Source organism: Gastrolobium bilobum, unplaced genomic scaffold, assembly GCF_033153095.1.
Source record: "Gastrolobium bilobum isolate Gb01-03AN ecotype WA unplaced genomic scaffold, APGP_CSIRO_Gbil_v1 utg28738, whole genome shotgun sequence".
Lineage (NCBI taxonomy): Eukaryota > Viridiplantae > Streptophyta > Magnoliopsida > Fabales > Fabaceae > Gastrolobium > Gastrolobium bilobum.
The window spans coordinates 175,478-191,856 of record NW_026898759.1 but is presented as its reverse complement, the minus strand read 5'-3'; the positions used below and the strand labels follow the sequence as shown (position 1 = coordinate 191,856).

Below are 16,379 nucleotides of genomic sequence, written 5' to 3'. Positions count from 1 at the left end.
AACACAATTTAATAAAATAAATTATTATCTTAATTCCTTCACTTATATATTAATTATTTACTCTACAAAATTAATTGTTCATATTAATTAATTATTACATGACCAATTAACAATATACATTTCTAATTAATTATTAGATTACTAATTGATTACACTTTTTTTTTTTGTGAAAGAAAGGGCTTAACAGCCCAAAAAACAACTAAACAATGTAAACATTCCTACAGTTAGAAACAACACAAATATCAGCAAAAAATAAACAACTAAGCCCAAGATGAACATGACTAAACTCCTTATACAATGAGTTCTGGTTGAAACAAATCAAATGGTTGGCAAGCCAATCAGCACACTGATTTCCTTCACGGTGGATGTGTTTAAGTTGGAGATCCCAATCTTTAATCAACCAAGTCCGAATGCGAGTAACAATATGAGACTCTCGGACATCATTACCTTTATTGGTAAGCAACGTGATCACCGAAGTGGAGTCACTTTCAATTATAAGTTTTCTAAACCCTTTGTTCCAAGCAAATTCCAAGCCTTCCAGAATACCCCATAACTCTGTTGTAAAAGCTGATGCAATGCCCACATGATAAGCAAACCCCCCCAGCCATTGACCATATGATCCTCTACATAAACCCCCACATGCAGCTACTCCCGGAGATCCTTTGGCTGCACCATATGTATTTAATTTTATCCAGCCATGATCTGGTGGATGCCAAGCAATTTGTAACTGAACTAGCATGCCAGTTTTCTTTTTACTTCCGTTGACACCGAAAGCATGTTCAATATCCATAGCCATGCGATGCACCTTATTAACAATGAAATCTGCATTAATACCTTCTTTTCCATGATAAACGGCATTTCTTACGTTCCGCAACTCCCAACAAGTTAGAAGAAAAATTGTACCCCAATTCAAGCTAATGGGTCCCTTCATACCGTTACATATGTTAGATAACATCTAGTCTACCCATTCTTTATCAAAGAAAGAAGCTAGTCTCCTCGGTGATAGCAGCTTATACCAAACTGCTTTTGTCACTTCACAGTCTCTTAACACATGAAATCCGTCTCATAAGCACTAAGACATCTAGAACAAATTGGATTCGCTTCTGACCACTTAGCAGCCCATGCACTTGTTGGTAATCTACAGTGAAGACATTTCCACATAAAAATCTTCACTCTTTCTGGACCCTTCCAACGCCAAAGAGCATTCCACACTTGATCTGGTATACTGTGATTTGCAAATGGAATTCTTTTCTGCATAAGAACCTGGTAGGCGTCCTTAACTGTTATGGAACCATGACCTCCAATACTCCATCTTTCTACATCTGGTCCATCATTTTCAGCAGGAGGAAGAAATCCGTTAACAATCTCTAAGATGTCATGCGGCAGGCATGCTTGAAGAATACTTAAATCCCAACAGCCATTCATATCAAGAACTTCATTAGCTTTTTTGTTTAAATCATTTCCGCTAAGCTCTTTCATACAGACATTTACTAGAGGACCTACAGTGGGGATCCAAGAATCTGTCCAGAATTTGACCGAAGCTCCATCACAATCTCCCACACTACAAAGTCTTTTAACTCCAACCACACTTTGCAAATGCTCCTCCAAAGAAGAGAATCCCCAGATTTACTGTAAAAAAGGTCCATCTGATTTCTTCTCCCATTATACTTTGCTTTTAAAACCCTCATCCAAAGTGCATCATTATCTATTTTAATTTTCCAGACAAGGTTACCCAGAAACGCTTCATTCATAACATCAAGACATTTTATACCAAGGCCACCACTTTGCTTTGATTGGATTAAAGTGTTCCACCCGATCATATTGTTTCCTCTTTTTTGATCAGAACCATTCCAAATAAATTGACGTTGTATTTTGTCCACCTCCTGACAAATGGATTTAGGCAACTTTGTACTTTGCATTTGGAAAAAAGGTACGGTTGAAACTGAAGCTTTGCTCAACGTAACCCTATCTGCCATAGATAAACATTGTGCTTGCCAACCTTGCATTTTTAACTTCACCTTATCAACAATATCATTGAAAAGGGCTTTGGAGACCCTTCCATGCTGCATCATCGCTCCAAGGTAGCGTCCCAAATTTCTGGTACGCTTAAACCCACTCAGACCCGCAATCTTGTCTGCTATATTCTCATCAACATTCTTAGAGAAGTATATGCTGGTTTTCGCCAAACTCACACGAAGACTAGAAATAGACGCAAACTCATTCAATAGATGGACAATCAAATACATTTGCTCTTCACTGGCCTCCGCAAATAACATCAAATCATCAGCAAAAAATAAGTAGGATATTTCAGGACCTCATTTGCCCACCCTTATTGGTTTCCAATCCCTTTTACCAACAGCATTAGCAATCATATGGGAAAGCTTTTCAATTCCTAAGACAAATAAGAAGGGAGAGATGGGGTCACCTTGCCGCACACCTCTAGAAGGTTGAAACTCAGGTGATATTTCTCCATTCCAAAGCAAATTGATATTAGACGTTGAAACAGCAGCCATCACAATATTTAAAAAATTACCTGACAGTTTGATCTCTGACAGAACCTCTCTAAGGAATCCCCAGCTGATTCGATCATAAGCCTTTTCTAAATCCACTTTAATAGCCATGAAGCCCTTCCTACTTTTCATACGATGCATAGTGTGGACAAGCTCTTGCGCAACAATGATATTATCATGTATGTGTCGTTTCAGAATGAAACTGACCTGGCAAGGTGAAATGATCCTCTCCATTATCGGTTTCATCCTATTAACAACAATTTTGCTGAGCACTTTGTAAAGAACTGAGCAAAGAGAGATATGACGCATATGATTCATTTGAGTTGGTGTTGGGACTTTGGGAATAAGAACTAAGAGAGTTGAATTAATTCTCTTAATATCCACTGGGTTCTGCCACAAATAACAAATCTCTTGACAAACCTGATCCTTGATTCTTTCCCAATTATGCTGGAAAAAAATTGCTTGAAACCCATCAGCTCCTGGTGCTTTGAAAGATCCCATATCAAACACAGCATGACGAATTTCAACCCTGGAAGGTGGCTTCTGAAGCTCCTGCAGATTATCTTGTGATATTACAGGCCACCAATCCTCAATTGCAATCCATTTCCTATTTGAATCCTCCTCTTCAAAGAGTTTCAGAAAAAAATTACGAGCCATATCTTGCAGAGCTCTCGGATCTAAAACTCACATTTGCATCTCATTCTTCAACCTCAGAATTTTATTGGTGCTCCTTCGGATGATTTTCTTTAAGTGATAAAACTTAGTGTTTCTATCACCATCAACAATCCATTTCTCCCTTGACTTCTGGAACCACAATAACTCTTCTTGCTCTAAGACACTGGTTAATTCTTCTTGTAACTTATTTTCTTTCATAGCCAGATAATGGGACTCATTTACCATTCTTTGATGTTGGACCCGATCAATAGAGTTAAGGAGACCCTTCTTTCGTTGCCAAATATTCACATAAACATTGATGTTCCACTGTTTCAATGGAGGAACCAATCTATTGAGCATACTGCTACACGTATCATTATACTTCCAATGCTCATCAAGGAACTGATTGAACATTGGGTGCTGCTGCCAGGCTGCTACAAATCTAAAAGGTCTTGCCCCTAAAGAATTATGATTATCATGAAGCTCTAATAGAAGGGGATTATGATCAGATTGGATCCTAGGCAATACCCGAATATTTGCATCAGTGAATTTCAATCTCCACGCTTCATTGGCACACACCCGATCAAGTCTCTTGAAAATACGGTCCAAGTGTCCCCACTTAGGACCTTGCCAAGTAAAGAAAGCACCAGCTCCACCCAAATCTATAACTTTACAATCATCTAGAACTTCCGCAAACTTCTGACATCTTGTGATATCTACAGTAGCCCCCCCTTATTTTTCGATGAATGGGCTATCTTGTTAAAATCTCCACCCATAATCCAAAGATCCACTACCTGAGAACTCAATCTTCTAAGGTCTTGCCATAAAAGTTTCCTCTTCTCTTCATGGGGACTAGCATAAATAGCTGTAAGAAAGAAGAACAATTCCCCGTTTTTAATAATTTTCACGTGAACAAACTGGTTTGACTGTTCAATAGTCTCAATTTTGAAGAACTGAGAGCACCAAAATAACCAAATACCACCTGAAAACCCCTGGGCCTCTTCAACAACTACTTTATCATAACCTAGGCTTTTTGCTAATTTTACAGCTCGATCACCAGAAGCCCTAGGTTCGAAAATTGCAACGAGTTTAATACTATGTTTATGCACAAGAGCTTTAAGGGTACGAGCCAGTCTCCCGCTAGCTGCACCTCTACAATTCCAGAGAAGGACTGACATTAAGACAACTGTTTTGAGACATTGTTCACTGGAACCTCCAATCGTTCCATCAACTCGTCTGTTTTCAAGTTAGCATGTTCAACTGCTACCATGTCAATATCTCCCATATTTTGTAACTGTTCTTGATCAGAAAGTGGATCTGGAGGTCTTGGAGGATGAGCCAAGTGCAAATTTACTGCAATATCATTACTCTTATCAACTGCAATATGACTATCTTCAGACGTCCCCATCCTACTCGTCTCAGGTTTCCCAGAATTCTTCAATAATAGCAAGGAGGATGCATCCGTCGTTTGCTTGCCTACGCTGATGTGTCACAATTTTCTCCCTGATAACCGCAGCTTTTAATTGTTCATTATTGATTGGGTCCTCAGCCATATACAGCTGTCCGTCATCAATTTTTTTCCATGCAAGTTTATACTGAGTTTCCGTTTCAATTAAAACTGTCTTCCCCTTATTATGATTGCTATTATTCTCCTGATTGCTTGCCTGATTTTCATGCCCTGATTATGCGATTCTCCCCCATGATTATTCGATTCTCCTCCTTGATTTCCGCTAAGCATTGATGTTGTACCACACGAGTTAATCACGTCATTAATCACGTCGTTATTCACCATAATTGCACCTTCCGTAACTCCCTCATTTGATTGCGCTAGGGCAGCAAACCTGGAATTATTCTGGTAACTTCCATTTTTCTTCCCTGCTGAAACGCCGTCAGCCTTTCTGTTCCTATCGTCCACCACCGATTTTCTACCTCTCCTGTTTCTATTGACAATCATCCATGGTCCATAAGATATGGAGCGATCTGGTTACCTCCCATAGCCTTTACCATCTACAGTTTGTTGAGCTTCTTGAACGTTTTTTGTATTTGATTCTAAGCCTCTCTTGGCTCTCAAAATAGGGCAAGCTTCCATGCGTTGACCATAGGTACCACACTCAAAGCACACCACATGTAAACCTTCATACTCCACCTTTTTACTTTGACCTTCTAGTTTGTATTCACCATGAATTAGCGGTTGGCTTAGGTCAAGCTCCACACACAGCCGTGCGAACCGTGCTCTTTCTATGCTTGTTGTAGTGCCATCAATCTTGATAAACTGACCCAACCAGTTGCCAATTGCTTTGAACACATTTGACGCAAAATATTCTACTGGGATATCAGGCAGCCTCACCCTGCAGCAATTCTGTCAATACTGGCCATATGAGGTTGAAAGTTCGGTGACCAAGAACGAACCGCCAAATAATGATTCAAAATGCTCCACGGCCCCTCAGACCAAGCAAATTCCAAATCCTCATTCGTCTCAAACTTGACCAGAAAATAGTCATTCTCCAAATCCGTTACATGGATTCTTCCTTCCCTAGCCCACATCCCTTCCGGCCGCTTTTTCATAAAATTCAAGGAGACCTTTTTCCCTAACAACTTTACAATAAGAGTATTCCACCAAGGTTTCCTTATTTTTTCTTTCAGCTCTTCCGATAATTTGAAATTGGTTCGCCCATCCGGATCAAGTTCATAAATAATTTCTGAATCATCTTCATCACCGTTTTGGTCCTCCTTCATATTCATTTCTGATTCAAACTCCCCATTGTGCCTTAGCAATGCTTCCCTGAAAGAAGGCCTCTTTTCCATCCAATCTTCCTCTCTACGTACCCTTGCCTCATCAGGATTGAAATCACCCTCACCACTCTTGTATTTCTTGGTACTCCTCCTCAACTGATCATCTTCTTCTGATGAGCGCTCAAGTTCACCCCTCTCGTTCTCTCCACGCTTATTCTCCATGATTACACTTAATACATAACCTACAAAGATTAAATGACTCACTAATTAAATATTATAATACTTAATTTATTAATTAGTTATTTATTTTTGCTCCTAACTATTAATTGTTTTACTAATTAGTTATTATTTTAATAATTGGTATTTACTCCATAACATAGTTAATTAAATTAATATGTTACATAACCTACAATTAATATACTACAAAAACAATTAAATATGGAAGAAATAGTTAATATAAATAAAATTGATTATTTTTTCGCACTCTTTATAACTGAAAGAACAAGTAAAAAAACTACTATCAGCACTTAATTTTGACTGATTTTATCCCCTATTTTATTAAAAAAAAAGAAAAAAATTCTGTTAACCCAATTTCATGTTGTAAATTATTATTATTATTTTTAAAAATTAAGACCCTTTTGTTTGTTTGCTCGCTTCGTATCTTTGTCCTATTCTAAAATTGAATAGGTTTTCAAATTGAAGTATATACAAAAAAAAAAAAAAAATTGGATATAAACGAGATTTAAAAACAACACTAGCTGGAAATAACAAGGCTGGCCAATAAGTGCCCCTATAGTCATTGAAGACAAAATCAGCACAACCATTCAGAATATCTCTAAGAAAAAAGTGTTTGTTCTTTTAATTGATACAACTTATGTCATTTCACCCTCACAAAGAGATGGGATCCACGCCTTTATATTTTTTTTCACTCTCTCTCCTCCTTTATCTACCTCTTTCTCTCACTTAAAAAAAATGACATAACTTTACATCCTTTAAAATGACACACACTTTTCCCTTTCTCTAAATAACTGAATTTTCTTGTCTATGAAAGACCTTGGCCAACCAACCAGTCAGCTATCCTATTACCGTCCCTAGAAGTGTGGGAAATTTTATCTCCCAGTCCCTATTCAGCAAGTCCGGGATCGTAAATAAGAGGTTGCTGAGAAGGTTATGATATAAGAGGTTGCACAAGTTAACAGATGAGAAGTTTGCCCAAACTTTAGGGTGGAGTAACTTCTGCCAAATGTTTTTGGCCCAACAACAGTCTCTGATAATGTGTATGTTGTCCTCTGTGTGGAGGTGACATCTAGGACAGAGATCATTGTCAGTCATGTATTTTTTCTTTCTTCGAAGGTTGGTTAGCCAATTTTCCCTCAGGAGCATCCATAAAAAGTTTTAATCCTTTGTGGTCCATCCCATTTCCACACCATGTTCCAATTTAAAGAAGGAGTACTGATATGAGAGCTTGAATTAAGATTATAGGTTGAGCTTAAAGATAGCCAAGACTGGTCTGTCTCTACCATTCCAAGGGGAATGTGGGGGAATTCCTGCTATGGCTTGTGCAACCTCAAGGGTAATAAGGTGCTCTAACTTTTGCCAATGCCATAGCTCTTCATTATTAATCACCTGTCTTAACTTTCAATCTGAAATTTCTAGTGTGATGGCTTCGGAAGCATAGTTTAGGAGCGGGTAGAAGCCAGGAATCCAGTTATCAATCGATCAAAATTCTAGTGTTTTCCTCTCCCTGAGGCCAAACTTTAGATAATCCTTTCCAAAGATTAGAGGAGTTATGGATGGATTATAGTTTGGGGATGGTATTTCCCTCCACTTTATACTTGCTTCTAAGAACTCTAGCCCATAGAGCATCTGGTTTAGTAATCAAGTCCTGGCCAATCTTCATTAAATAGGCTTGATTCAACCGTTTCATATTCTAAAATCCAAACCCACCTTCTGTCTTAGATTTGCGCATCAAGTTCCAAGTAAGAACATGAACTTTCCTAAATGTGGAACTAGATCCCAGAACAAAACCCCTGATCTTCTTTTCCAAATCCTCACAAGTCTCACATGGGAGAGATGAAATTTGCATGGTATAGGTAGGGAGGGGAGCTACAATAGATTTCGCTAAAGTAACCCGTCCAGCCACAGCTAAGGGTGCTTGGTTCCAAGCATTGAGCCTTTTGTTAGCTTTAACAATGATGATCTTGAAGGTTCTCCTACCAACTCTCTTATGATGGATAGGTATTCCCAGATATTTTCCTAGGTCTGAGGTGAAAGAAAACCTCATCTTTGGGTAATTTATCTAACTCTTATGTGATTAACATTTTTTTGAGAAAAAGACTCTTGTTGGCTGATGTTCACTTTCTGGCCTGAAGCAGCACAAAAATAATCTGGAATCTGATTAACAACTGAAGCTTGATCAAGGGAAGCTTCACGACATAAGAGGAGATTATCTGCAAAGAAGAGGTGAGAGATAGGTGGGCCTTTTTATTGAATGAGAAAGGTTTCCAAACTTTCTGGCTTGTTGCTTTAGTTATGAGATGGGCTAGCTTTTCCATGCAAAGCACAAAAAGATAAGGTGAGAGAGGGTCACTTTGCCTTAGGCCTCTTGAAGATTCAATTTTGCCACCATTCCAAAGGATGATCATTGTGCTAGATGAGACATAATGCATTATAAGATTAATGATCTTGCTAGGAAGATTGAGGTCTAGAAGAGTATCTTGGAGAAAATCCTACCCGATTTCGTCATAGGCTTTTTCTAGGTCCACTTTAATCACCATCCAACCTTTCTTTAATTTCTTGCTCCTCATAGAGAGTATCATCTCTTGAGCTATTATGATGTTGTCTGCACTAAGCCTCCTTTTAACAAAGCTGCACTGGTTTGGCAAGACCAAAGAATCCATGTGACCTTTCAGCCTGTTGGATATAATCTTAGTGATCAATTTATCGATCATATTACAAAGGCTGATTGGTCTAAACTATGAGATGTGTTCAGGATTCTCCACCTTGGAGATAAAACAAAGGGGAGTTTGGTTGAATTTTGAGACCATGGATGGATCAGAGAAGATATCAAAGATCAAAGGCATGACTGATTCTTGATGGTTTTCCATTGAGTTTGGAAAAGGATGAAATGGAGGCCATCCGGTCCAAGAGTTTTGTGAGGGTGCATGCTAAAAATTGTTCTTCTAATCTCCTCTTCCGTTGGAAGTTTGTCTAAGAAAGCTAAATCTCTATCATTCAGCAAAGGGAAAGCTCCCATAATGCTGAACACATGTTGGGAGCAGTATCCGTTAACAATTCACGGAAAAAGAGGTGGCAAGGCTCTACAGGAAAAATGTATCATCGGTCCAAATGCCATGGTCATCCTTAAGAGATTTGATTTTGTTTCTTCTTCCTCTTCTAATGACAGTAGCCGTGTGATAGAACTTAATATTCTTATCACCAAAAATTAACCAATTACTTCTAACCAATATTAACTGAAAACGTGGTTATAAAAATAATAATTACACTTTCTATGAACTTGATAATTATGATATTGTATTATTTTAGCCATATTTATTATTTTATTTGACCGCGTTTTGATTACCAAAAAAAATATTAATTTAAGTACAATTATTATTATATTTAATATGATTTAAAGTAGGCTAATTCAATGATATTTAAAAAATAATATTAGTTGACTATCATACCTTTATTTCAATTTTCAGTTATTCAAGGGACATTAGAATGATTGCAGAAGATACCAATTTTGAGCCTCCATTTATGACTCCCACGATCAATGTTGTCAAAATTGAGTTTCTACGCAGAATCGGAAGGGAATGGTAAAAACGTAAATTGTAAAAACGACATGAAACGTAAAGTTTCTATTACTTAAGGTAATAATACAAAACTATATATATATATATATATATATATATATATATATATATATAGGCTTATCTAGTCTTATGTTGTAGACACATAATGGTGGGACCTACTACCTAAAAATAAAAAAGAAAAAAAGAAAATATTGCACTGTTATCGAAGGGTGTGTAGGAAGAAAACTTACCTCATGTGACATGAGAATAGTTTCTTCCTATATATATATATGGTAAAATCATTTCTGTAGCCGTTTTACGTACAACAACAACAGGTGTATGAAGACATAAGTCCAAAAACACAAAAAAAGTTTAACGACTCCTATAGCCAAGTTCCAAAACATCAAAAGAATAAAGTTTAACAACTCCTAAATGAAAATACAGCAGCCTCACGTGAGGGTTTTTTTTTTTCCATATAACTAGAAGAAGATATTGTGCGTTTGATTTGGGGAAATTAAGATAAGGTTTTTATTTTATTTTATTTTTTTTAAAAAAATAAAAATAAAACCAGGCCATGGGTTAAAAGTTGACCCGGTTCAGTGTTTTGGTTTAAGTATAAGCGTAAAAATTTGTGTTTCTACCTTTTTTATGTTTTTACAAGGAGATTTTGCTAATCTTTACCGAAAAAAGTTTTTACTTGCGTTTTAACACGTATCACTTCAATAAAAATGGAAAAACATAAATTTTTACATTAGTTTTTGACAACAATACCCACGACCCTCCATTCGCATTTGGGGCACCATCTTGCGGAAAAAAAGAAAAAAAATGCATGTTGCTAAGCACAGACCTAAAATCTAATCTTATTTTTAAGTCTAATCATGTCTCTTATTTTTTAGTATTCGACTAAACTTTCAATTTTTAAATTTTTTCCAAAACACACGAGAAAAAAAAAGTTTGAAAAGTCTAACACGTGACTTTAAAATTAAAAAAAAAAAAAAATCAATTTTCTTTGTTTGGCTCAAAAAGATATAAATACCAATATTTTAGAATAAACCTTTATTTTGTCTCTTAAAAGTTATTGTTAAAAGTTTTAAGATTCATGACATTATTTTTAAAAAAAAAATTATTAACAAATTAGTCTCTTAAAGATAAAAATGGTATTTCATTATCTTTCTTAAGTTTTTCATTAAAGTTGTATTTCAAAGATACAAAATAGTGGTTAAATTTGTCCTTTTTTAGTGGTGATATATATAAAAAGACGAATTTGATGGTTATTTTAAACTTGTGAAAGATTGATTCAATGAATTTTTCATTTTATTTTATTTGGAAAACTAATATGATGACCTTTTAATCTTTAATGGAATAATTCAGCTATAAAAATTTTAGAAGATCAATTTACATTAATTTGTAAAATGTAAAATATAAATGAAGAAATTAAAAGCTTACTTAGCATTTAAACATATTTGGATAATAAATAAAATTTATTGATTCATTGCTTTTGTTCTAGCCCGAGTCTAAGGGATTGGGAAAGCTCGATCTCTCTCTCAAGCTGCAAAGAAATTGGTTGAATGGAATCTAAAATTTGTCTAATCCGAATCCTTAGAAAAATTAACAATTTCTCAATGACCCTCCTCAAAAAATTCGAAGTCCCCCCAAAAAAATCCAACCAGAAAAGCCCTCTATTGCTCGCAGACCTACCAAAGGGTATCAATTTGAGATACTCTTTTTTTTTTTGGTAAATACAATTTGAGATACTCTAATCCTTTTATATTAGGCATAATGCTATAACGGATCAACTATTGAGTAGGTTAATGACTGTTATAATCTTCAGATAATTAATAACACCAGATTGTCTAGTCCTTGGATTAGGCCACAACAAACAAAGCAAGACGCCTACAAAATGTGCAGAGTTTGGTCATACATGGATGTAATTTTAAATTCTAGAATGAAGAGTTCTCAGTTTTATGATTGCCTACACATCATTGAATACTCTTCTAATTTTAACCATATGTTTTGATGATAACATCTTAAAATAAATTGAGCTAATTTTATAATTATATATTCTAGAATGTCCTTGAATGTATTAACTATGCTTATCATGCCTCTATCTGTCTGAAAGATCCTTTTAATGTTCTTCTATCTGATTTCAAAATGTTTTGCAGATTTGTTATCACTGGATGGTTACTGGTTGCAACCACATTCATTCTTTGTGCCCTCTGGGCAGATTAGACTACGATAAACTACATCTGTGTATCAAATCATTTGTTTCATACATATTTATGTTCTGCTGGAAATTAAAAATTATTCTGGAATTTTCTATTAATATATAATTTTTAATTGGTGGTTGGTTGATCGATCCAAATTGGCCACTTTTAAAAATGGGTTTAAGTAATACATCTATTTAAGATGAAGCCTGGATAGGGCCGGCAAAATGGGGCGGGCTGGGTTGAGTCTTTCAACCCACCAGCCCGCCAAACCCGCCCCGCCAAACCCGCCAGCCCATATGGGTCAGCTCGCCACGGGGCGGGCTAGCCCCCCAAGTCTTTTTTTTTTTTTTTTTTTTAGGTTACCCAATTGTTATGTAGCTCCGTATCTTAGATTTCTCTGCTTGCAAGTGGCTTTTTTGAATTGTTGTGGACTGCTCATACAACACTTTGTTACTTCTTTTGTTATTCTATTTTATCCTGATATGATTTTATTTTTTTATTATTATTTTTGGATTGAAAGATGCATATTTATATGCAGATTATTAAACACTGATCTTCTTGGTTTCATAAGCACATTAGGATTTTATACAGATTTTTGTATGCTTTTATGCAGATTTTTTTATGTGATTTTATGCAGAATTTAATTTTTTGTATTTTATTTTTATATATTTTTTATTTTAGGCGGGCTGGCCCGTAGCCCGCCAGCCCACTCATAAAACGGGTCGGGCTACTCAATTCAACCCATTTTATCAAAACGGGCCGGGCCGGGCCAGCCCATTTTGGGCGGGCTAGTGGCGGGCCGGGACGGGCCGGGGCGGGCTGGCCCATATTGCCAGCCCTAAGCCTGGAGGTAAGGCTCTATGTTTCATCTCTTTTTGATGTTGGATATTGATATATTTATATTTCCATAAGTAGCCCTGTTAGCTATTATTATGTTTTGTATTAATAAAGGACATTTTAGTAATTGCATAGTTTTATAATTTCTTTTGAAACGTTGCGTCCAGTATGTATATGATATGCTAACATTGTTGATTGCTTTTTTAATTAGAAAAATCACTTTCGTTGCTTTTTGTTGCATTCTCTCTTTCTTCGATATTCAATATCAAAGTTCTCTTTGTTTTCTCTGATAGGGTTTCTCTCAAAAACCCAAATCTGATCTACTAACCAGATTGCATCGAGTTTCTTCTTGGCTTTTGTTTTCTCTTGTGTTCGCAGTTTCATCATCAGAGCTTGGTGGTGGTTGAAGACCAAGGTGCTACTCGACGGAGCTTTCTTGAAGACATCAAGAAGGTGGTGTGAAGACTTTAACAGTGAGGGATATTCACGGGTATCATTACTGATTGTGTGAATATGGTTGTTTCTCCCTACTGTGTAATAGAGTATTTTATTGTAAAGTCTTCCTGTTTGGGTTTCTGATTTGTGTTCTGTAATATTTGGGGCTTTGGTTATTTTAAGCCTGAAACTAAATATTGTATTCTTTTTGTTGTTGATTTACATAGTGCAAGTACTAGGGAGTAGACTCCCTGATTGATCCTTGACGTAGGAAACTTGGTAGAACAAGTTTCTGAACAAGTAAAATCCTGTGTGTGATTTTCTCTCTTTACTCCTTTTTCTGTTTAAAGAAACCAAAAAGAATTCTGCATTTTCTCCACTGAATTTCAACAATTGGTATCTAGAGCTTAGGTTGGTGCCTCTTTTTTTGCCTGTATCTGTGCTCTGTAATTGCTGATCCATGTTGATTGATTTCTTTCTTGCAATTCTTTATTGCATGCTTCATTTTGTTTCTGCAATTACTGCTATTTTTGAGTTCTTTATTTCAAGAATATTATCTATTATTTTTTCCGCGCTTCCTCTCCCCTTTTTTCTTGTATCGCGTCTGTTCTTGTTGCTGTCTTGGTCGCTGAAATTCATCAAGTAGGCACTGCACGCGTGGAGTTGGAGAAATACGATGGCAAAGGAGACTTCAATATATGGAGGAAGAAAATAAAGGCTGTATTGGTTCACCAAAAGTGTTCCAAGGCCTTAGGTGGTGTTAGGGATCTGCCTGCCACCATGAGTGCTGAGGATAAGGAGGAAATTTTGGAAACTGCGTTCAGTTTGCTGATTTTGCACTTGACTGACAATGTACTTAGACAAGTGGATGATGAAACCACTGCTGCCGGGGTTTGGTTAAAGTTGGAATACCTTTTCATGACTAAGTCCTTATCAAACAAAATTTATCTTAAGGAAAAACTGTTTGGATTTAAAATGGACTCTAATAAATCATTAGATGGGAACTTAGATGAATTTAAGAGGATAACCATAAGCTTGGCTAATACGGATGAGAAGATCTCTGATGAAAACCAAGCCATTATACTCCTAAATGCCTTGCCTGATGCTTTCAAGGATGTGAAAGCTGCAATTAAGTATGGTAGGGAGTCTTTGTCCCTTGAGGATGTGTTGGCAGCCCTTAGGTCTAAGGAATTGGAGATGAACTCCAATAAAAAGGCTCCTGTAGAGGGGCTGAATGTCAAAGGGAAACTCAATAAGAAATCCCAGTTTAACAAGAATAAGGAAATAATAATAATCATAATAAAATCAAAGTCCAAGGAAAGCAGAAGTTAATGTGTTGGTTATGCCACAAGGAAGGGCACATGAAAAAGAACTGCCCGGAGAAGGGAAAGCAACAAGCTGCCCCTTCTAATAATCACAAGACAGATTATGCAAATCTGTTGACTGGTTATGAGAGTGGTGAGCTGCTGGCCATGTTTGATAACTCCACTGATTTGGAGTGGGTGTTGGATTCTGGGTGTACATTTCACATGACACCCAAGAGAGAGTGGTTAAGTGGTTTTAAACCATTTGAGGGAGGTAAAGTGTTAATGGGAAATGATGATACTTGTCAAGTAACAGGTATTGGGTCTGTCAGTTTCAAGATGGGTGATGGGACTGTCAAAGTCTTAAGGGATGTGAGACTTGTCCCCACCCTAAGGAGAAATCTAATATCCTTGGGAATGTTAGATGATATGCCTTTGGCAGATGTAGTTTTCTAAGCTGAAATTGATAAGAATTGAGTCATAAAAGAGAAATTTATATACATATTTGCTTACTATATTGATTCTTTCCATGTCAATGATATTTCTCACCTATTGGTTGTGATTATATAGGTAGAAGAAGTGAAAACTACAAAATTGTAAAAAGCTTGTTGACGTGACTCCACACGAGTGAACTTTGGGCCAAATTCCAGAAAGTTGGTGCAAACTGGCGCCACTCTGGCGCAAGATGGCACCGTGCTCCTCAGTACAATTTGCAGAGAATTGGCTCAAGTTGGCGCCACACTGGCGCCAACCCGCGCCGGTTTACGATTTCACAGGATCGTGTTTTTACAAATGACAGAACTATGGCGTGGACTGGCGCCACACTAACGCAGACTCGCGCCGGTTTGCGAGAAAACAGACCGTGTTGTCTAAAGGGATTTTTGGAAGAAATAAGCGAGGTATATATATAGGATGCTCATGACAGAGTTGGAGGGCCCTATTCTATTGAAGAAAGACGACAGTGGTGCTCATAGAGAGAGTCTTACAAGAATCTATTTAATCTTCTTCTTCCCCTTTTCATTTATCAGTTTATGTTGAATATTGAATTTTCAGCCATGACAATGGTTGGCTAAGTTCTTTTTATTGTAGTTAGGGTCACAAACCCTATGTGAACCATTGTTACAACATATTGGTTTATGATTGTTCGTTTATATAATTATCTTATCTTTACCCTGTGCGTAATTTATATTTTCTTTATTAGAACTAATCAATCTAATAGTTGATGATAGTCTGAGGGTTAAAACCTTAGATAAGAATATTGGGGTTTTGATCTTGAAAGGGGGTAGGATAAAAATTTATATGCATGCTAGGAATATATGTATATTTGATTGCAGATGATTAAATATTGAGTCATTGCTTAATGCCATGAGGAACATTGCAAGGAATTGGGGTTCCAATTGGGATTAAAAGGTTAACCTTGCAAGGAATTAAAGGTTAACTATTAAATATTTTTAGATAATAATTTATCTGAATAATTATATAAATGAATATTGTAAATCAATCCAGAGTAAGAAGTGAGAATCATTTGGTGAGTGTACTTTAGCTACAATGTTTTCTCATATTTTTACAAATCAATCTCTATTTTTATTTTTATTTTTCATCATAAAAACCATAAAAATACATTTTTGTTCTTAGTCTTATTTTTACTCAAATCAACATCAAATTTCACACACTTATTTGAATTATTTCCATCTTAAAAGAATAATTATTTGATATTCGATCCCAATCCTTGTGGAGACGATTCTTTCTTATCATTATATTACTTGTGCGATCGGTGCACTTGCCGGGGAGCATCATTAGACTTGAATGGTTACAACTTTAAGAGTGAGAAAGGAACTCTAAAGGTTGTTAAGGGCTCTAGGGTGGGTATGGTGGGTAAGCTAGTGAATGGGTTGTACATTTAGA

At 36.4% G+C, this 16,379-nt stretch overlaps 1 protein-coding gene across 1 annotated transcript; it reads right to left on the bottom strand.

Annotated features, from left to right (window-relative positions):
* Window positions 1-3,194: 3,194 nt before the first annotated feature.
* LOC133283886 (uncharacterized) lies at window positions 3,195-4,342 on the bottom strand. Its single transcript, XM_061480809.1, has 2 exons — window positions 3,959-4,342; window positions 3,195-3,860 (listed from the first exon to the last, which is right to left on the bottom strand). Exons 1-2 carry the CDS (start codon window positions 4,340-4,342, stop codon window positions 3,195-3,197), a joined length of 1,050 nt encoding a protein of 349 aa, XP_061336793.1.
* Between the last annotated feature and the right edge of the window lie 12,037 nt (window positions 4,343-16,379).

Coding starts and splice junctions, on each gene's coding strand:
- LOC133283886 (XM_061480809.1), bottom strand. CDS start 4,342: ATGTCAGTCCTTCTCTGGAATTGTAGAGGTGCAGCTAGCGGGAGACTG. Junction 3,861..3,958: donor TTAGAAGATTGAGTTCTCAG/GTAGTGGATCTT, acceptor AGATGTCAGAAG/TTTGCGGAAGTTCTAGATGA.